Genomic DNA, 22,652 nt, shown 5'->3' on the forward strand with positions numbered 1-22,652 from the left:
GCCTAGCCCCATGTCCCCTGCCCTTACCTGTAATGGTAGCTCTTAGTGCCTGACAGTGAGCACTCTGAGACTAACTGAGCGTAAAGCTCAAAGACCTCAGCAAAATGCTTGTGGTGGCTCAGGAGATGGGACACAGAAAATTGAGCATTCCCTCTTTCCACAGGTTACATCTTACCTTCTTTTTTCTTTCTCCCAGGTTCCTCCGGTTTAGGCTCAGCTAGCAGCATCCAGGCAGCTGTTCGGCAGCTGGAGGCTGAGGCTGATGCCATTATACAAATGGTACGTGAGGGTCAGAGGGCGCGGAGACAGCAACAAGCAGCAACGGTTAGCATGATGCCTGTGGCCCCTCATTCATTTGTCTCTCCTCCGTCTCCCACCATATCATCAGTGGGATTTCATTGCCCTTACCTTGTATGCTTTTGCATTAAGTTGGCTATATGAATGCTTCTGGACAACAGTTAATTTCTCTTGGTGCTTTCTTGACTGTTCATTGGTTTGGTTTGGTTTAAAGCTTGGCCATCATACCCCACTCCCAGCTATCCAGTCAATAGTGGCGCTTCTGCAAACTGCATAATGCTAAATGGCTAGGTCCTGAGGGGATACGGGATAAAGATTTTTCAGTGTCATGGAACAATGCAAGTGCATCAGAGACATATCAGGAATCCTGCCCTTGAAAGTCTCCCAAGCTTGGTACACTTTCCACATAGCCTTTTCTGGCAATGGCTGGTCCCTCCACCCTAGTCTCTGCCTCTATTCTTCATACTCCCTTGGCACCCAGGCTCTTTTAGGAGGAAGCCTTCAGTTCCGAGGTAGCCAGTTCATTGTTAGGATCTCAGCATAGAGTGACTGTAGGAAAAGCCTAGCATGTATACTATGGCATTCATTGTTTGCCTGTCCTTATACAACATGCAAGTTACCTTCCCAAGATCCAAGAAATAAGGATATCTTGAGGCCTGTTGGTTTAAAAAGCCAATCCCACCCATCAAAGATTGCATTAATTCATTCCCCTGTTATTTCCTCTTTCGTGAGCAAAAAGGAACAGAGCAAACCTACCTTTTGCCCATCTGAGTTTTATACACACACACGCACACACACACAAACGTATAAACGAAGAACAAACCTACCTTTTGCCCATCTAAGCTTTACACACACACACACACACACACACACACACACACACACACACACACAAACTGTTCCTAGAAGTCTTGAAGTCCAGGAGCCTGGTGCCTCACTGGACTCAGGCCTGGAATAGAATGGAGGCAAATGGCAGGCATCCAGGGAGCTCTTTGGAAAAGCATGCTAGCTCGGGGTGGAAGATAAGCAGAGGAGGTGGGAAGGCCATTCTTTTGTACTGGAGAGCTAAGGAAACTTCTTTCCATATGGGAAGATATGGGAGGCTTCTTTCCAAGCTTAATGATATGTGAGAGATTGTAGGACAGCCTCTAGCCTATCCCTGAGGAAAACAGAGTTGCACCCTTTATGTGACTTTGTCTCCCTTTTATCCAGTCGGAGTCAAGCCAGTCAGAGGCATCTGTCCGAAGGGAGGAGTCACCCATGGATGTGGACCAGCCATCTCCCAGTGCTCAAGATACTCAGTCCATTGGTCAGTACTTCTTTCTATTTTCAGCCCAACAAAAGGGAGAGCCAATCTTAATGGAATGGGTGCCTGATCCCCTGCTTTCAACATACATAAACTCAGTGTTTTCGTTTGTTTAAGTGAATCCTGGTTTCTGTATATTGATAGACTCGTACCAATCAACTAAAATCACTAACCATCACCACCTGGTCCTCATTGGAGAATCCTAGCACACACTGCAATTTCGGTAATAATGAAACTATGGGGCTTCCCTGATACTTCCATGGTAAAGAATCCACCTGCCAATTCAGGGGACACAGCTTCAATCCCTGATGCAGGAAGATCCCACATGCTCTGGGCAATAACCTACTAAGGATATAAAAGATCTGAACAACTATTAATAATTTTGACATATACAGGACACCACAGCCAATAACAATAAACTTTTTGAAATGCATATAGAACATTTACCAAAATTAACCATACCCAGAGCTTTAGCTTAATAAATTTCAAAGTGCTAAAATATCTCAGAGCATATCCTCTGATAATGGTAGAAATATGTGATATCGAGACTTCCCTGGTAGTTCAATGGCTAAGACCATGTTCCCAATGCAGGGGACCCAGGTTCAATCCCTGATCAGGGAACTAGATCCCATATACCACAACTAAAGATCCATGTGCCACAACTAAGAGTTCTCATGCCACAACTAAAAGATACCACATGCCACAATGAAGACATGGACCAGCCAAATAAACCAACAGGTACCTCCCTGGTGGCTTAGTGGTAAAGAATCTGCCTGCCAATGCAGGAGACATGGATTCAATCCCTGATCCAGGAAGATCCCATATGCCATGGAGCAACTAAGCCCACGTACCACAATTATTGAGCCTGTGCTCTAGAGCCCAGGTGCTGCAATTACTGAAGCCCTCACACTCTAGAGCCCGTGCTCTGCAACAAGAGCAGCCACCACAACTAGAGAAAAGCCCGCACAGCAATGAAGATTCACAATGGCCAAGAATAAATATTTTTTTAAAAGACACTGTGACAATACTGTGTGGAGAGAGCATGTGTTTGTCTCCCCATTTACAATCTCTGGGACCTCTTTCAGTTTCTTCATTTAATGTTCCTAGTTAGGATTGAGTTAACGTGTATATATAACACTTAAAGCAGTCCTAGAACACAGTGGATGCTACTATTAGCAGCATTTCTCAAGGTTAATTTCATATAGAATGCTTTTGGGCACCCTTTTAACAGATTCCTGTGGGATAGTGTCATCATAGGACATCGGTTTTTTTAAAAATATTAGATCGTTTAATTGGAAAAGACCCTGATGCTGGGGAAGGACTGAGGGTAGGAGGAGAAGGGAGCAACAGAGGATGAGATGATCAACTCATCATCCACTCAATGGACATGAATTGAGCAAACGCCAGGAGATAGTGAAGGACAGGGATGCCTGGTGTGCTGCATTCCATGGGGTTGCAAAGAATCGGACATGCCTGAACAACAACAACAAGATCATTTAATAATCCATAGGTCTTCTGGGAGCTGATAAGGCAATGAGGAGACCAACACTATCTGGTAGAATTTTCCTGCAGTAGCCATTAGCTCCATATAGCTATTGAGCACTTGAAAAGTGTCTAGTGCAACTAGACAGACTTTTTCTTGTATTAATTTTATTCCGTTTAAATGCCATTCAGTGTAGGACTAGAGCTTGCTTTCAGATGTTACTCAGTGGCCAGTGGACCAATCTATTTGGTCTTTCTAATGGCCTATGCATTTGGTCTGAATGAAGAAAAAGCTTCCTGAATCTCTCCTCTGTGTGCTGTCTAGGCTCAGATGGAACTCCACAGGGAGAGAAGGAGAAGGAGGAGAGGCCACCTGAGTTACCCCTGCTCAGTGAGCAGCTGAACTTGGATGAGCTGTGGGACATGCTGGGAGAGTGTCTAAAGGAACTGGAGGAATCCCATGACCAGCATGCGGTGCTAGGTAAGTTGTGGCCTGATGGCCCGGGCCTGCTGATCTATTCTGGGGCCCTTTCTGCCAGCTTAATTTTCTTCCTTCCAGATTACTCCTCTCCCTCAGGTCTCCATGAGAGTTCAAAGGAGAGGATTTTTTCTCCCAACTTCATTATCAGAAAAAAAAAAAAAAAGATTTGCTTTCTCTTTTGGTAGCTCTTATCTTTTACTCTTTAGACTAGGGGAATCTTTATAACTGGTTGTCTATCCCATTTTTCTTTGGAAGCTCTGACTTCCTCTGTGGCACCATTATGTATCTCCTGCAAGTTTTCATCTAGTAGTTCTGAAATTTGATTCTGAGGGGGAAGAGGTTTATATGTTAAAGTTTATAAAGTAAAATGTCACTGTCCTGTATCATTCCTACCCCCAGTGCTACAACCTGCTGTCGAGGCCTTCTTTCTGGTCCATGCAACAGAGCGGGAGAGCAAGCCTCCTGTCCGGGACACCCGTGAGAGCCAGCTGGCACACATCAAGGACGAGCCACCTCCACTCTCCCCTGCCCCTTTAACCCCAGCCACTCCTTCCTCCCTTGACCCGTTCTTCTCCCGGGAGCCCTCATCTATGCACATCTCCTCAAGCCTGCCCCCTGACACACAGAAGTTTCTTCGTTTTGCAGGTACAGGGAACTCTTAGGCCCCCAAATATAGAAGGCTTCATTTTTCTACAGGGTCATTTCATGTATTTTGTTGTCAGCTGATTTGCAGGGTGAGTGTGTGTGTGTACTGGAAAGTGAGGCTAATGAGTTAGGGACTGGGTCTGGAAGTCTTTTTGTGCCACACTTTTTTTCCCTGAAACAAGGAAGAGTTGCTGACTGATTGACTTACGTCCCTTCTTCCGTGACCCATGATGTGCTGATTCCTGCTGTCCTTTCTCCCCTCAGAGACTCATCGCACTGTGTTAAACCAGATCCTACGGCAGTCCACCACCCACCTCGCTGATGGGCCTTTTGCTGTCCTGGTAGACTACATTCGTGTCCTCGACTTCGATGTCAAGCGCAAGTATGTGCCCTGGATGTTTGGGGGGGGGTGCTTTCTAAATAGTATCTCCCCTCCCAAAAAGGAGCCAAACATCCTCCGGGGGTGATGTTTCCAGAGAAAGAAGTTTTCCTCGGTGGCAGCCCTTGGATTGGAATGGTGCTAAGCAGGGGGAAGAGACTCATCTTTGCCACCAAGTGCCACTGTACCTAAATATCCCTTGGTGCTCTTCAACCTAGTCTCTGTTCTTCCATCAGAGAAATGCAAGCCTTTGTTTAACCACATGAATTCTAAAATACCTGTCTATCCTTTGGGGTAATACAGGAGATGCAGGTAGCCATAGTATATTTACAGCAAGGCTTGGAAGGGTCGAGAAGGCCTCCACAACTCTCCTGTCATTTTTTACTCTTCTCTTCCTTTCTGTGCACCTACACATGATTACCTGCTCGTTGCAGAAATTCCATGCCATAATGTCTGTGGGCCCCTATATGATGGACATGGGGAAATTTAGAGTTGGTAGTGAATGACCTACCTTTCCCAGTAGTAGTAGTGTTAGTCACTCAGTCATGTCTAACTCTTTGCAATCCCATGGACTGTAGCCCACCAGGCTCCTTTGTCCTTGGGATTCTGCAGGCAAGAATACTGGATTGGGTTGCCATTCTCTTCTCCAGAGGATACTGGGCATTTCCCCAGGAAAAAAAAAAAGGTGGAGAGCAGAGGTAAAAGTGTCTGGAGGATGAGGGGAACATCACTGTGGGTCTTCATTCTAATCAGGCAAACAGAAATTTGCTCTGCCACCCCAATCTTATTTTCCTTCTTTCCTACCTCCCAAGATATTTCCGCCAAGAGCTGGAGCGTTTGGACGAGGGACTCCGGAAAGAAGACATGGCTGTGCACGTTCGTCGTGATCATGTCTTTGAAGACTCCTATCGTGAGCTGCACCGGAAATCCCCTGAAGAAATGAAGAATCGATTGTAAGAACCCAGAGCAGAGAGTAAAACAGGATGGGGTGGTTCTGACCCTTCCTACTTGGTAGTGAAGGCTTACTTGGGGCCCAGATGTTCAGGGGAACTTAGAGAAGTGCTTGCCCTCCCTGGTAGGAATTCCTAAGAGGAATCCTAGCTCTCACTGAGCTGTCCTCCATATTCTCTGCCCAGTCTCAATGAGACTGGTCTTCTGTTGGCTAGCTGGCCCTTGGGCTGAGCTACCCAACAATTCCTATACAGATAGGAGAGTCTGTGGAATTTACAAAGGTACACCTGATGGCTTCACAAAGAGCTTTTCTCCATTGTTACACTAGGAACGGGAAGCCTGCTGAGCAAATGGTACCCTGGGTTGAGGGAGACCACACTTGCAAGACCCTACCAAATTGGTAATCACTCCCTGGTGATTATGACACCACCTAGAGGAGATTGGCAGTTTGCAGTATCATGTGTCATGGGAGCCAGTGAGATGACAGACCTACTGAAGTCATTTGATGATGCTCTTGAACTCAGGAACTTGATTCCTCCCTCCCCTTGTGGCATGGACTTACTAGCCATGTCGTCACATAGGAATTCAGAGAAGCTTCCAAGACAGACTGAATCCTACTCTTCTACCACCAAATCGTAATAGACATCAAACTCAGCTCAGCTCTCTTTGATACCACTTGATGATTCCTCCCTTGTTTAAAGGCCTTATTAGGTCTTTATATCTTTCCTATTAGTGTTTTCTGGGATATCAGTGAGCCTTTACTGATACTTCAGAACATCTCTTCCATCAGTGATGCCCTTTTCTGTCCCAGATCCCCATCTCTCTTCTGGGCTCTCCTGGCACTCTGCATTTACCACTGTCCTCTGACTCTGCACTCCCCAGCTACTGCTTCACTCAGTCACTCACTCAGGTCATGCTGTGCAGAAGATTGGATTTGTCCTGGGCTTTCTGCACATCCCTGTTTCTGCTCTCTTAAACAGGTATATAGTATTTGAAGGAGAAGAAGGGCAGGATGCTGGAGGGCTCCTGCGGGAGTGGTATATGATCATCTCTCGAGAGATGTTTAACCCTATGTATGCCTTGTTCCGTACCTCACCTGGTGATCGGGTCACATACACCATCAATCCATCTTCTCACTGCAACCCCAACCACCTCAGCTACTTCAAGTTTGTTGGACGCATCGTGGCCAAAGCTGTGTATGACAACCGCCTCCTGGAGTGCTACTTTACTAGGTCCTTCTACAAACACATTTTGGGCAAGTCTGTCAGGTAAGGATGTGGCATAACCCTGGGACTGTCCTCAGTCCTGGAAATCTGGTCCTTGTGCCCCATCCCTAAGCTGCTTCTCTGCCACCCCAATCCATGACCCTATTTGTGTTTATCTAGATATACAGATATGGAGAGTGAAGACTACCACTTTTACCAGGGCCTGGTTTATCTGCTGGAAAATGATGTCTCCACACTAGGCTATGATCTCACCTTCAGCACTGAGGTAGGTCAGGAGATCCTGACTGTCTCATACCCCAGCTAGTTTAGGAAATCCCATTATGGGATTGTTCTTGAACTGACATTGGATAACCTCTTAATATTTCTAAGGAAGCATCTTGATGTCTTAAAATCTCATGATCTGTCAGAGAGCAGTGAGTATTTGCATGAGACAGCACAAACAGAAAAACCAGAATTTGTAAAACAATACTAGTTTCCCTTATATTTTGAAGAAAAAAAAAAAAAAAACACTCTAGTACACTATTCATCATTCCCAAAGGTACTTCATTGTAGAAAAACTGTACAAATAGAGATAGATGAAAAACAAAAAAAATCTCAATGTTACGCTTCCCCAAAATTGCTTTACATAAAGATTTTTTTTATTACGTTATATTATCCATGCCCTTTTCCCTTTTACTATTGACAGTATGTTTTTAGGACTAAACCCTTGACCTTTTCCATTTAGGGATTCATGAGCTCATGAGAAAAGTCACTTTTTTAATGACCTTGCTTCATTTCTTTGCCCAGGATACAGCAGTGTTTAGGGTGTGTTTCCAGGTATATATAAGTCCCATCCTAGACCAAGCCTGATTCATATTATTGGTATTTTGGGTATTCTAGGTCCAAGAGTTTGGAGTCTGTGAAGTTCGTGACCTCAAACCCAATGGGGCCAACATCTTGGTAACAGAGGAAAATAAGAAGGAATATGTACACCTGGTGTGCCAGATGAGAATGACAGGTAGGGGAAATGTCCCTTAGACCCCCTACCTGTTCAATATGGGACAAAGTCAGGCCTCACTCATTACACAGACATTGTTTCTTTTCCCCTATGCCAGCCACAAATGCCTTGCATAAAAAATGCCTTGCAAAAACCTGACCAAAAAATATTTCCCTTCGTCCACCCTCATACAGGGGCCTAGAAACAGTGATGCGTGATGTAGGCAGATCAGTCAGCATCCTGCTGGATTAGGGATCTCTGACCTCTGACAGCTGTGCAAGTTCAGATACCACGTGGCTTGTTGGTTCTTTCCTCAGGAGCCATCCGCAAACAGCTGGCGGCTTTCTTAGAAGGTTTCTATGAGATCATTCCAAAGCGCCTCATTTCCATCTTCACTGAGCAGGAGTTAGAGCTGCTCATATCAGGACTGCCCACAATCGACATTGACGATTTGAAATCTAACACTGAATATCACAAGTACCAGTCCAACTCTATTCAGGTGAGCTGATGCTGGCATCCCTCCCTGTATCCTTAAGCAGTGTTAGTTTGTATGACAACCAAATAAACCGGTACTCTTAGGGGAGGGGGGTTTTGAGGGGGGGATTCAGCTTACCTGAATCTAACTCTTCACTCTTCTGGAGTTTCCGTTTTCAGGTGATGTCATCATGTGAATGGAAGAAATAAAATCTGTCCCACAGAAGGGACTTGCCTAACATTCCATATCCCATCCCCCTTTCTTCCAGGAGCTCTCTACCTAATGCTGTCTTCTTGTGTTCATTCCTATAGATCCAGTGGTTCTGGAGAGCACTGCGTTCTTTCGATCAAGCTGACCGTGCCAAGTTCCTCCAGTTTGTCACAGGTACTTCCAAGGTGCCCCTGCAAGGTTTTGCTGCCCTTGAAGGCATGAATGGCATTCAGAAGTTTCAAATCCATCGAGATGACAGGTCCACAGACCGCCTGCCTTCAGCTCACACATGGTAAGAGGAAGAGTTTGTTCTTTTCAGCATTTGAATTGAACTTGCATATTTGCCACTTCTGTGCCCTTACCATGGTCAGGAGTAGTCAAGAACCCAAATCTAGCCCCAGCTACCCTGAATCTATGGGTAGCTCACAGTTTGGTGGTTTTTGTGGAGATGATGGTGTTTGAGATGAGAAGCTGACCCAGATTCACAGTGGGGCTGGGGAGACATTGCAGGTGAAAATTGTGCTGTGAAAACAAGGTGTATTCCAGGGCTCAGCATGGTCAGAGCAAGAAGTTGCAGGGAGCAGAACTCAGCAAAGGTGACCAGTGACCCTGAATGCCTCCTTGGAGCTTTCAGGCTCAAGGGGTATGGTATTTGGGAGGTGGTATTTATACCATGGTTGGGCCATGGTATTTAAGGAGGAGTGATAGGGTCAGGTTATATTTTAGGTGCCTGGTAGCCAGTAGTGGGACTGAGAAGGACAGACAAGGCTAGGACAAGATTGGGAGTGTACAGGCAGAAATCAGGTGGGCACCATGGGAACACAGGGATTTGGTTATCATCTTTTATCACGAATTGATGTGTCTTCTTTCCCTAGTTTTAATCAGCTGGACCTGCCTGCCTATGAGAGCTTTGAGAAGCTCCGCCACATGCTACTATTGGCCATCCAGGAGTGCTCTGAAGGCTTTGGGCTGGCCTAAAAAGGGCCACACCCACTACTGTAGGGTTTTTTTTTTTTACCATTGTTGGACCTGGTAAAGGGGGAACCGAAAACAAAAGAGAACCAGAAAGAAATGTCAAAAACCAATAAATGAGATCCACCAACTCACCATGTGTGTGTCCCAGCTGCCCCAGCGCATACCCGTTCCCCCTTTGCTGCTCATCCTCTCTTCCGGCTCCCTTTTCCTCACCTCCTCTCCCCATTCCATGCCGTCCATGATCCCCCACCCCATGTGTTAAAAAGGCAAGTAGCCTTTACAGGGACCTGTTTGTCCCAACTGTTTGAACAGTGTGCTCCTCAGATTCTGTGTTCAGAAGGATTTGCTGCATTGAGACTTGAAACCTTTGGATAGGGGAAAAAATTATATATATATATATTTTTTTGTTCTGTTTGCAATTCTTAATTTGTGCTTGGAATGTGTTGATGTGCACAGCTAATGATTCAATGCGAGACAAGATTGGCGTCTGTGTTGTGGAGGTTTCAAATAAAGAGCACTCTTCATAACTCACTTTTCACAATGGAGTTTTTTTCAAGTTTAAAAAGAAATAAGCACCTCTTGAACACATTCTAGATGGCTGGAGAACAAATCCAAATGGACTCTCCAGAAAGCCATTTTTGTTACCACACTGGTGCATCCTCCTCCTTCAGGGTCATCAGGAACTGAGGGGATCTTTTTCAGAATGGCATCTACACTTGGGAGTGGTGATGGTGTTAGAGATTGTAGCTAAGGACAAAGCACCGCCTTGCTCTAGGGGAACAAACCAGCAGGTTTTAAGAGAATTCTCTCAACCCAACCGAAGGTTCTATATCCTGAGCCTTTGTAACAGTTTCAAGTCTGGAGCTCAGTTTAAAATTTTGATTTCATTTATTAATGTTTTAGTTTACTTCTAACAAATTTTAATAAATAATTTGGCTCCCCAGAACAGTCTTTGCATCCTTTTTGATTTTGTTTTGCATTTTCTTGTCAGATCTGTTCACAGATCGACAAATAGTCTCTTGTGGGTTTTTTTTACTCCATCCAGCACTTAAAGTTGATCTAAGAACTTTGATGGTTCCAGCCTTCAAAGATAAAAGTAATAAAAGTTTAGTAAACTCAGTGGTACTGGCTTTGTGTGGTTTTTCTCATTCTCTAAGGCTCTACTTCTTAAAAATTTTTCCCTTGACCATGTCCCAGAGTGTGGATCTAGGAAAGCAGTAGTGTGTGTGTTCTTAACCTGATCCCTTGGTCTTGATGCGAATAGCTGCTAGTCTTTCTTTTTCCTTCCGGCATTCACACTTGCCTGTTCTTGGCCCTCCTGACTACTGAGAGGACAGATGAATCAACCCTCCACCCTCCTATTGAGCTTCTAGTCAAGAGGAGGAAACAGATCATTCTGTGTCAAGATGTTGGAAGGGGGATCTCTGGGTACACAGAGCAGAGCAGAAGTGTCTGGTCTAGCCTGGGAGATCAGGAAAGGCTTTCTGTTGTCGGTGGCACTTGGGTTGAATCATAAGGCTGTGTGAGAGTGAAAATTGAGGAGAGGGTAATCAGGGTCAACACAGTAGGAGTTCCATTGATAGGGCAAGGCTTGAGTGAAGAGATGAGGCTGGGAGTCCAGCAGGGCTTTTAAATGAGTGGATGAGCAGAAATACAGTAGAAATGATCAATATACTTAGGAATCAGTTCTAAAAAAAATCAAAGTAAAATAAAACTGACCATTTAAATTTGGGTTGGGAGTTGGGTGTGGAAGTTGGGAGTACAGATGGAATAATCCTGAAGGAAATAAATGAATCTAACTCAATGATATAACCACAATAACCTAATGTGACTGAGTATGATTTGTCTTTTGGATATGCTTACGGTGTGATATTCATCATCTCAGTGTCAAAAGAGAAAAAAACTTGACAGTAGATGGTAACTTTTAAAGGTAAAGATACTACCTTGATAAGGTAGCCTCAGACTAACAGCCAACATCATACTGCAAGCATAAAGTGGTCGGTTATCACCAACACGGTTCTGCAAGTTCTAACCATTACATAAGGCAGAAAACAAAGCTGTTGAAGAGAAAGTATTTTGCTAAACCAAGAGAATCAAAGTTACTAGAACTTAAGTGAGTCCAGCAAGAGGCCTGGTTATAATGAACAAAACAGTTCATGTAAGTATTTGTGTCTGAGGCTCCTCTGTCCAGGGATCTTCCCGACCCAGGGATCCAATATGGGTCTCTGGTATTGTAGGCGATCTCCTGCATTGCAGGTTGATTAGACTGAGCCACAAGGGAAGCCCTTGTCCAACAAGTATAAATAAATAATATGCTAAATTGCTATACAATAGTAAAAATGTATCCACATATATCAATGTACACAATTTCAAAGATAAAAAAATATACCTGCCTGTTTAAAACTTTAAAAACAATACTACATGCATGTGTACCAAGAACATGAAAAGCCATATCCACATGTATGGAAGCCCATGCATAAGTATGACAATACTGCATAATGTTCAGGATAAGCTGTGGGGGACAAAAGGCAGCTGGGAAGAGGTGTTTATCCAGAGGGCTTAAACTAAATGTTTTTATTAGCTTGGTGGTACTAGGTACATAGGTATTCCTTCAGTCAGTTCAGTCGCTCAGTCATGTCCAACTCTGTGAACCCATGGACTGCAACACGCCAGGCTTCTCTATCCATCAGCAACTCTGATGGCCACCAACTTCTCTGTCCACCAACTCCTAGAGCTTACTCAAACTCATGTCCATTGAGTCGGTGATGCCATCCAACCATCTCATCCTCTGTTGTCCTTCTACTCCTGCCCTCAATCTTTCCCAGCATCAGGGTCTTTTCAAATGAGTCAGCTCTTCACATCAGGTGGCCAAAGTATTGGAGTTTCAGCTTCAGCATCAGTTCTTCCAATGAATATTCAGGACTGATTTCCTTTAGGATTGACGGGTTTGATCTCCTTGCTATCCAAGGGACTCACAAGTGTCTTCACCACCACAGTTCAAAAGCATCAATTCTTCAGTGCTCAACGTCCTTTATAGTCCAACTCTCACATCCATACGTGACTACTGGAAAAACCACGGCTTTGACTAGATAGACCTTTGTCAGCAAAGTAACGTCTGTTTTTTAATATGTGGTCTAGGTTGGTCATAGCTTTTCTTGCAGGGAGCAGGCGTCTTTTAATTTCATGGCTGCAGTCACCATCTGCAGTGATTTTGGAGCCCAAGAAAATAAAGTCTGTCACTGTTTCCCCATCTATTTTCCATGAAGGGATGGGACAGGATGCCATGACCTTAGTTTTTTTTAATATTAAATTTTAAGCCAGCTTTTTCACTATCCTCTTTCACTTTTATCAAGAGGCTCTTTAGTTCTTCCTCGCTTTATGCCATAAGGGTGGTGTCATCTGTGTATCTGAGGTTATTGATATTTCTCCCAGCAATCTTGATTCCAGCTTGTGCTTCATCCAGCCCAGCATTTCCCATGATGTACTCTGCATATAAGTTAAATAAACAGGGTGACAATATTCAGCCTTGACATACTTCTTTCCCAATTTGGAACCAGTCTGTATTCCATGTCCAGTTCTAACTGTTGCTTCTTGACCTGCATATAGATTTCTTAGGAGGCAGATAATGTGGTCTGGTATTCCCATCTCTTGAAGAATTTTCCACAGTTTGTTGTGATCTACACAGTCAAAGGCTTTGGCATAATCAATAAAGCAGAAGTAGATGTTTTTCTGGAATTCTCTTGCTTTTTTGATGATCTAACGGATGTTGGCAATTTGATCTCTGGTTCCTAAGAGATCAATATAAGGTATTCCTTATAATGTTATAATATTTATAACTTTTCTACACCTGAGATATTTCATAATAAGTTTTTTTGAGATGGATAATTTATTAAATTTCACAATGCAGTTGAAACAGGTATCAGGGGACTCAATAACAGGCCTAAGTCTATGTGAAGGCTAACAGCTGCTTTCATGATATGATTAAACATGTCTCTTGCCCCTTAATAATTCCCTTCACTGATGTGTGTGTTATAATTACTACTGGTTATCACCTTATTAAAATAGTCTTCTTGGACTTCCCTGGTGGTTCAGTGGTGAAGAATCTGTCTGCCAATGCAGGAGACCCAGGTTCCATCCCTGTCTGGGAGGATCCCACATGCCAAGGAGCAACTCAGCCTATGTGCCTCAACTATTGAGTCTGTGTTCTAGAGCCCAGGAGCCTCAACCACCGAGCCCACACACCCTAGAGCCCATGCTCCACAACAAGAGAAAACACTGCAACAAGGAGCCCAGGCACCACAACTAGAGAGTAGCCCTGACTCACCACAGCTAGAGAAAAAATAGTCCTCTTACAGATAGACCTTACAGATATCTTAGATCATTCAATGTTGGGCAAGTTTTCAAGTAAAAAGAGTGCTATTAATAATTAGGCTGTGGGATTTCCCTGTAGACTCAGTGGTTAAAACTTCATGCTTCCATTTCATGGGGCGTGGGTTTGATTCCTGGTTGGGGAACTAAGGTCCCATATGCCACACAGCACAGACACACACAAAAAAGAAAATTCTGCTGGGCCACAGCACAAACAAAGCCAGATAAATTGGAGTGTATGTCTCTATACTTAGGAGACATATGTCTTGGCTGGAGAAACAATTACCCAACATAAACATTTTTATTGGCGCTTACTATGTGCTGACAACATTGTGAAGTCTCTACTTTAGGGAAAGGAGCAGGTGTTGGGAAAGTATAGAGGGCGTTGGGTACACAAAGAGACGCTATAGGCAGGGGTAGCAGGAATAAACATTTTCTCAAGTACAAGCAATGACCAGTTAGAAAACAACAGGAAATAGATTCCCTTCATAATAGTAAAAAAGAATACCTAGGAATAACCTTAACCAGTGTTTGGGACTCATGTGAAAAAGAAAACTCCAAAACTCTTGTGAGAGGCATAAAAAGAGGTAACTGAGCAGGTTACTGTGTTTATTTGCATAAAAAAAACCAAGTATAGCTGGCCTTAAGACTTTGCTGACATGCTAAGCAAGGTGGGAGTTGAAATGAGCAGATTTGACAGAGAATGGCTTCAAGCCATGAATATTGTCTGCTGTGGTCTACTATAAAGACAAAATGAAGCACCAAGAGCCAGTTGGGGAAGAAATAGTTTTGTCAGTGTTAAATTTGGGAAACTTGCTTAAGTATTGGAAAGGGGAGAAATAGAAAGTTTGCTCTGTGGGTCACACAGATTCCAAATGGAAGATTCAAGCATGAAAAACATGAACTTATTTTTGGGGGGGAAATAACAACTAATCTGGAATATAGAAAATCTAACACAAAAAACTAAAAAAGACATTATTAATGGAAAAGACTAACATTTGACTACTAAAATGTCGGCAACACCACAAACAATTAAAAAGCAATGGCAATCTAGGAAAAAATACATCTCTAACCATCTATGACACTATATACATATATATACACACACACACACACACACACATATATATATATATATAATTTACAAATCACTAAGAGAAAAACTGCCAAACAGAAAAACATTCAAGGATATGAAAAGGCAATTCACAAAAGAAGAAATACAAATGAGCACTCAGCATATATAATTGTTTTTGTTTCTATGATAATTATTATCTCTGCAACAAAGACACCAATAAAAGCACAATAAAAACCACTTCTCAAATTGAAATACATACAAGTGTGACTCTTGCCTTCTGAGAAAGCCCACACTGTCTGTGGAATGTGTTTCTCTCTAATTCCATTTCTTACCCATTACTTTGTCTCTCGCTGAATTCTTTGTGCTGAGACACAAAGAATCTGAGCCAAGATCAGACACCAGAATTTAGGCTTCCAGTTCAAGATGGCGGAGTAGAAGGACATGTGCTCATCTCCTCCTGTGAGAGCACCAAAATTGCAACTAGATGTTCAATAACCATCAACACAAGGAAACTAGAACCCACCAAAAATAAGATACCCCATGTCCAAAGACAAGAAGCCACAACAAGATAGTAGGAGAGATGCAATCACAATAAAATCAAATCCCATACCTGCCAGGTGAGCGACCCACAAACTGGAGAACAACAATACCAAAGATGTTCTCCATCTGTTGTGAAGGTTCTGAGCCTCATGTCAGGCTTCCTAGCCTGGAGATCCAACAAAGGGACTGGGAATCCCCAGGGAATCAGACCTTGAAGACCAGCAGAATTTGATTATAGGACTTCCATAGACACTGCTCTTGGAAGGCACAAAGTCTTGCACCCACCAAGACCCAGGGGGAAGGAGCCATGATCCCACAAGAGACTGAACCAGACCTATCTGCTAGTGTTGGAAGGTCTCCTGTGGAGGTGTTGGTTGGCGGGGGCTCACCATAGGGACGGGGGCACTGGAAGCAGCAGTCCTGGAAGATACCCCTTGGCATAAGTTCTCTCAAAGGTTGACATTAACCTTCCCATAAGCATGCCAGCTGCAACGGACCATGCAGAAGCGTGGCCAAAAGGAGCTACCCCTCGCCCAAGGTCAGGGGCAGCCACCGAGTGTGCCAGGCTGAGATGGCACAGGAGCAACCTAGAGGAGCTACCCCATGCCCGAGGTCAGGGAAGGTGGCCAAGAGGAGCAACCCCATATTCAAGGTCAGGAGGGGTGGCCGTGAGAAGATACCCCTCATCCAAGGTAAGGAGCAGCAGCTGCGCTTTGCTGGAGCAGCCATGAAGGGATACCCCACGTCCAAGGTAAGAGAAACCCAAGTAAGATGGTAGGTGTTGTGAGAGGGCATCAGAAGGCAGACACACTGAAACCATAATCACAGAAAACTAGCCAATCTGATCACATGGACCACAGCCTCATCTAACTCAATGAAACAGAGCCATGCCGTGTGGGGCCACCCAAGACGGGTGGGTCATGGTGAAGTGGTCTGACAGAATGTGGTCCACTGGAGAAGGGAATGGCAAACCACTTCAGTATTCTTGCCTTAAGAACCCCATGAACAGTATGAAAAGGCAAAAAGATACGACACTGAAAGAGGAACTCCCCAGGTTAGTAGGTGCCCAATAAGCTACTGGAAATCAGTGGAGAAATAACTCCAGAAAGAATGAAGGGATGAAGCCAAAGCAAAAATAATACCCAGCTAAGGATGTGACTGGTGATAGAAGCAAGGTCCGATGCTGTAAAGAGCAATATTGCATAGGAACCTGGAATGTCAGGTCCATGAATCAAGGCAAATTGGAAGTGGTCAAACAGGAGATGGCAAGAATGAACGTCGACATTCTAGGAATCAGTGAACTAAAATGGACTGGAATGGGTGAATTTAACTCAGATGACCATTACATCCACTACTGTGAGCAGGAACCCCTTAGAAGAAATGGAGTAGCCATCATGGTCAACAAAAGAGTCCAAAATGCAGTACTTGGATGCAATCTCAAAAACGACAGAATGATCTCTGTTCGTTTCCAAAGCAAACCATTCAATATCACGGTAATCCAAGCCTATGACCCAACCGGTAATACTGAAGAAGCTGAACGGTTCTATGAAGACCTAAAAGAACTTTTAGAACTAACACCCAAAAAAGATGTCCTTTATATTATAGGGGACTGGAATGCAGAAGTAGGAAGTCAAGAAACACCTGGAGTAACAGGCAAATTTGGCTTTGGAGTACAGAATGAAGCAGGGCAAAGGCTAATAGAGTTCTGCCAAGAGAACGCACTGGTCACAGCAAACACCCTCTTCCAACAGCACAAGAGAAGACTCTACACATGGACATCACCAGATGGACGACACCAAAATCAGATTGACTATATTTTTTGGAGCCAAAGATGGAGAAGCTGTATACAGTCAGCAAAAACAAGACTGGGAGCTGACTGTGGCTCAGATCATGAACTCCTTATTGCCAAATTCAGACTTAAATTGAAGAAAGTAGGGAAAACCATTAGACCATTCAGGTATGACCTAGTCAAATCCCTTATGATTATACAGTGGAAGTGAGAAATAGATTTAAGGGACTAGATCTGATAGACAGAGTGCCTGATGAACTATGGACGGAGGTTCGTGACATTGTACAGGAAACAGGGATCAAGACCATCACCATGGAAAAGAAATGCAAAAAAGCAAAATGGCTGTCTGAGGAGGCCTTACAAATAGCTGTGAAAAGAAGAGAAGTGAAAAGTAAAGGAGAAAAGGAAAGATATAAGCATCTGAATGCAGAGTTCCAAAGAATAGCAAGAAGAGATAAGAAAGCCTTCCTCAGCGATCAGTGCAAAGAAATAGAGGAAAACAACAGAATGGGAAAGACTAGAGATCTCTTCAAGAAAATTAGAGATACCAAGGGAACATTTCATGCAAAGATGGGCTCGATAAAGGACTGAAATGGTATGGACCTAACAGAAGCAGAAGATATTAAGAAGAGGTGGCCAGAATACACAGAATTGTACAAAAAAGATCTTCATGACCCAGATAATCACAACGGTGTGATCACTCACCTAGAGCCATACATCCCAGAATGTGAAGTCAAGTGGGCCTTAGAAAGCATCACTATGAACAAAGCTAGTGGAGGTGATAGAATTCCAGTTGAGCTATTTCAAATCCTGAAAGATGATGCTGTGAAAGTGCTACACTCAATATGCCAGCAAATTTGGAAAACTCAGCAATGGCCACAGGACTGGAAAAGGTCAGTTTTCATTCCAATCCCAAAAAAAGGCAATGCCAAAGAATGCTCAAACTACCACACAATTGCACTCATCTCACACACTAGTAAAGTAATGCTCAAAATTCAGCCAGGCTTCACCAGTACGTGAACCGTGAACTTCCAGATGTTCAAGCTGGTTTCAGAAAAGGCAGAGAAACCAGAGATCAAATTGCCAACATCCGCTGGATCATGGAAAAAGCAAGAGAGCTCCAGAAAAACATCTATTTCTGCCCTATTGACTATGCCAAAGCCTTTGACTGTGTGGATCACAATAAACTATGGAAAATTCTGAAAGAGATGGGAATACCAGACCACCTGTCCTGCTTCTTGAGAAACCTATATGACCAACCTAGATAGCATATTAAAAAGCAGAGACATAACTTTGCCAACAAAGGTGTGTCTAGTCAAGGCTATGGTTTTTCCAGTGCTCATGATGGATGTGAGAGTTGGACTGTGAAGAAAGCTGAGCGCCAAAGAATTGATGCTTTTGAACTGTGGTGTTGGAGAAGACTCTTGAGAGTCCCTTGGACTGAAAGGAGGTCCAACCAGTCCATCCTAAAGGAGATAAGTCCTGGGTGTTCACTGGAATGAATGATGCTAAAGCTGAAACTCCAATACTTTGGCCACCTCATGAGAAAAGTTGACTCATTGGAAAAGACCCTGATGCTCGGAGGGATTGGGGGCAGGAGGAGAAGGGGACGACAGAGGATGAGATGGCTGGATGGCATCACGGACTCGATGGACATGAGTTTGAGTGAACTCCAGGAGTTGGTGATAGACAGGGAGGCCTGGCGTGATGCAATTCATGGGGTCGCAAAGAGTAGGACACAAGGACTGCAGCCTTCCAGGCTCCTCCATCCACGGGATTTTCCAGGCAAGAGTACTGAAGTGGGGTGCCATTGCCTTCTCCGAATCATATCTGAACACAGACAAAATATAAACAACAAAAGTTAACCAAACATCCCCTATCCTGATTAATATGAGTGGCTGCTATTTTTTTAACCAATTACAGTTTCAGTCTCTCTCTAGTCTGCCCACTCTATAGAGATGTATTAGTATACACAATTATACACTTACCCCCCCGCCCACTTCTGGATAATATTGAATCTAGAGTAAAACATCACTTCCTTAAACTGTTCCCAAACCACCTAACACAAGCCCAAATTCTATGATACATCTTTTCTTTTACTGAGAGAACTCATAGTCCCCCATGCTGGGCATTCTCCTCACTACCAACTTGCTTGACTAAGGACAAGTCTGTGCCCACGGCCTTTGGCTACAGAGGTGCTGACACTATGAAGACTCTTAAAACATACATAGTAAAGTGTCAAATAGTATCTATCCTATACTTCAGTCAATTTTTTTAATATTCACAAGATGGAAACTGGCAGCCCAAACTTTCTGAATTGCAGACATGATACAGTGCATGTCTCAAGCATGCCTGTGTGTGTGCGCTAATGGGAATGACTTGGGGTGGACACAGCTTCTTCACGTCCCACGGGAACCACTACTCCTCATACCCTCCTGCCTTGTTTACTCATTCAAAAAAACATTTATTGAATACCTACTGTGTGTGAGTTTGGGGATGCAGCAGTGAACATATCAGACATAAAGCCCTGCCATCAAGAAGCTGATATTCTAATGAAGAAGGAAGACAATAACAAATATGCTAGAGAGTGAGTAATATGTTTTTTCCTCTAAAGAAAAATAAGTTAAATAAGTAGAGTGACAATATACAACCTTGATGTACTCCTTTCCCAATTTGGAACCAGTCCATTGTTCCATGTCTGGATCTAACTGTTGCTTCTTGACCTGCATACAGATTTCTCAGGAAGCAGGTAAGGTGGTCTGGTATTCCCATCTCTAAGAATTTTTCAGCTTGGGAAGTCTCACCCACTGAGCGGACACACTGCCTAGGACCCTTTCTCAACTGGGACTCTAGATGTGCTGTGACTCAGGACTTCCCAGTGCTGTTTAAGTCTGGATGTTGATCAAAACCCAATTTGGTGAGGTATCCTCTGTTCTTTCTATTTCTCTTTTCTTTTAATATATTGAAAGTAAGCTAGATAATTCTCTAATAAATGTTCATATTATTTATTTGTATATAACGAGTGCCTTATTTTGTTAACAAATCCCTTGAACCTGAGGTGAAAGCGAAAACTTTCAGCAAAGCATTAATTGGCGCTGTGAGCAGGATCTGTGAGACAAAATGCCATTCTTTAAGAAGGATGAGATGAAGGTTGATGAAGTTTTTATTCCCAGATGGGAAGATTCACTTTATTGCTCTTTAGCTAATGAATAGGACGTATTCATTGAATTGTGTGAGAATTGGAACTTTCAATTAAAGCAGGTTGAACCTTTAAAAGTTATTAAATGTTTCTGGTTTGTGCTGATTGAAAAAGGTTAAGAATGTGCTGTGCTAGGTGAGAGGCTGGATCCTCCTCTCTGCCTACGGTAAAGCACATAAAGCTAATTGAAAATTGTCTGAAGAAAAGTTGGACTTGGAAAAAGAATTATGCGATTTGTGAGGATGATAGTCCATGTTACAATGCCAAAATTATATTTTAGTTGATCAAATCTTCACTTTTTAGGTTGGCTCTCCCTTGAGCTGGCCCACAGCTTCTCTCTCCTTTATTTGTCCTTTTGCTGCCTTACACCCCATCCCCATCTGCCTCTGTCTCCCTCTCCATCAGCTAATCCCTTTCTAACTTCCCCTATCTCTCAGGAAGTGAAAGTGAATGAAAGTCGCTCAGTTGTGTCCAACTCTTTGAGACCCCATGGACTACACAGTCCATGGAATTCTCCAGGCCAGAATAGCAGAGTGGATAGCCGTTCCCTTCTCCAGGGGATCTTCTCAATTCAGGGATCGAACCTAGGTCTCCTGCAAAGCAGGCAGATTGTTTACCGGCTAAACTACCAGGGAAGCCCTTAGAGGAGAGGGGGAAACTAGCTTCCCCCACTCCTTCCCAACTCTAGCAAGTTTGTTTCTGCTCCTGTTATTACAGTCAATTTGAGTACTATTTGGTCTGTATTTTAACTATGAAACTATGACTAGAGAAAGGAAAGATGACTTTTTTGACACAAGGTGGCCATGATATTCTTTAGACTCCAGAAAAAACTGGTTAAAATGAAATTTTGTTTTCCTTTGAAACTGCAAAACCGGTTCTTCTTACATATGCAATTAAAAACAGCTAGCTTGTTAAAAGGGAGAAGGCAATGGCACCCCACTCCAGTACTGTTGCCTGGAAAATCCCATGGATGGAGGAGCCTGGTAGGCTTCAGTCCATGGGGTCGCTAAGAGTCGGACACGACTGAGCGACTTCACTTCCACTTTCCACTTTCATGCATTGGAGAAGGAAATGGCAACCCACTCCAGTGTTCTTGCCTGGAGAATCCCAGGGACAGAGAAGCCTGGTAGGCTGCAGTCCGTGGGGTCGCACAGAGTCGGACACGACTGAAGCAACTTGGCAGGCAGCTTGTTAAAAAGGCCCGCCTAGGAAAAAGCTTGAAGTCAACCTTTGCCAGGGCTTCCCTGGTAAGTATCTGCCTGCAATGCCAGAAACCTGCTTAGTTCCCTGCGTTGGGAAGAGTCCCTGGAGGATCCCATGGACAGAGGAGCCTGGTGGGCTACAGTCCATGCAGTCCCAAAGAGTTGGAGACAACTGAAACGATTTAGCACAGCACGCAAGCTTTGCCACGTCCTTGAAATACAGAGTCCAATTTGTCTGAGACCTCAGCCTTGGGCAAATTAGAATTTCAAGCCAAGAAAAAATAAAAGGAAAGAGCAAAGAGTCAGAGACATTTTAAATCTCAAATGGAAAACTATGAGATCTCTGTCTGGATTTATCTATGTCTCAATGTGTCTTTGTTTTTGGATAATATGAGGTTAATTTGTAAATGCGCTCTATTCAATTGGCTTAAAGAAAAGTAAGCACTTATGAATCAAACAATTACAAGAGAAATTAACCTAAATGAATTTCAAGTTCACATGAACTGGGAAATATTCAATATTAAATATCTAGTATTAATGCTTGTTTGCTAATCTAATTAAGACATGTCTTGAGTCATCAACATTGTGTAATACTTTTATTATGCCTAGGTTTAATGTAAGCTAAATTTGTCAATAAGGAGAGTAACTCAAGTGAAGAAACTTTAAAAATATATATATATATAAACAGGACAAGAGCTTTTAGATAATTAAGAATAATTATATTAATAATTATACTTTAGGAATGTCTGTCTAAAATAGTCTCTCCAGATTGGGGTAACTTGAATTTCTAGGGTTGTGCTAAACTAAGTGATGAAAGTTTATTGAATAGCTAGGTCATTTCCAAATAAAATAAGATTTTGAACATTAATTACTAAATGCTAACTTCCTCTTAGAGAGAAACTAAAGAGATTTTGGACTATTAATAAATATGCTTGGTGCCACTCTGAGATGTTCTCTATAAGAAAGCAAATGTTTTTAGAAATTATCATTGGTATATATGTTCACCAATCTACAGAATGCTAATATAAAGGACAGTTCATAGTTGCTTAAGGAAAACAAGATGTGTTTTAAGTAAA

General features: G+C 43.2%; 1 protein-coding gene and 1 long non-coding RNA gene across 57 annotated transcripts in view; one reads left to right on the plus strand and one right to left on the minus strand.

Moving 5' to 3' along the window:
- Nucleotides 1–9,934, plus strand: part of HUWE1 (HECT, UBA and WWE domain containing E3 ubiquitin protein ligase 1) — a 157,330-nt gene extending 147,396 nt beyond the window's left edge. For 42 of the 50 annotated variants that reach the window (XM_086388593.1, XM_086388614.1, XM_086388602.1 and 39 more), the window contains 12 exons: nucleotides 197–324; nucleotides 1,510–1,606; nucleotides 3,411–3,566; nucleotides 3,966–4,211; nucleotides 4,476–4,593; nucleotides 5,403–5,543; nucleotides 6,522–6,809; nucleotides 6,927–7,032; nucleotides 7,647–7,764; nucleotides 8,061–8,242; nucleotides 8,530–8,720; nucleotides 9,304–9,934. In XM_086388593.1, coding sequence (XP_086244719.1) covers nucleotides 197–324; nucleotides 1,510–1,606; nucleotides 3,411–3,566; nucleotides 3,966–4,211; nucleotides 4,476–4,593; nucleotides 5,403–5,543; nucleotides 6,522–6,809; nucleotides 6,927–7,032; nucleotides 7,647–7,764; nucleotides 8,061–8,242; nucleotides 8,530–8,720; nucleotides 9,304–9,406 — 1,874 coding nt within the window. In that variant the 3' untranslated portion in view covers nucleotides 9,407–9,934. Of the gene's footprint in view, nucleotides 1–196; nucleotides 325–1,509; nucleotides 1,607–3,410; nucleotides 3,567–3,965; nucleotides 4,212–4,475; nucleotides 4,594–5,402; nucleotides 5,544–5,869; nucleotides 6,063–6,521; nucleotides 6,810–6,926; nucleotides 7,033–7,646; nucleotides 7,765–8,060; nucleotides 8,243–8,529; nucleotides 8,721–9,303 lie in introns of those variants that run through there. The other 8 variants (XM_086388642.1, XM_086388643.1, XM_086388630.1 and 5 more) reach the window with 3 other exon arrangements.
- A 334-nt stretch (nucleotides 9,935–10,268) lies between these two features.
- Nucleotides 10,269–22,652, minus strand: part of LOC147340324 (uncharacterized) — a 76,866-nt gene continuing 64,482 nt past the window's right edge. For 5 of the 7 annotated variants that reach the window (XR_015159310.1, XR_015159316.1, XR_015159317.1 and 2 more), the window contains one exon: nucleotides 10,269–10,485. This is a non-coding gene — a long non-coding RNA (uncharacterized LOC147340324). Of the gene's footprint in view, nucleotides 10,486–14,059; nucleotides 19,006–22,652 lie in introns of those variants that run through there. The other 2 variants (XR_015159320.1, XR_015159312.1) reach the window with 2 other exon arrangements.

The sequence above is a fragment of the Bos grunniens genome, chromosome X (genome assembly GCF_055505025.1).
Source record: "Bos grunniens cultivar Pamir isolate PY7600 chromosome X, Bosgru_T2T1.0, whole genome shotgun sequence".
In the NCBI taxonomy this organism is placed as follows: Eukaryota; Metazoa; Chordata; class Mammalia; order Artiodactyla; family Bovidae; genus Bos; species Bos grunniens.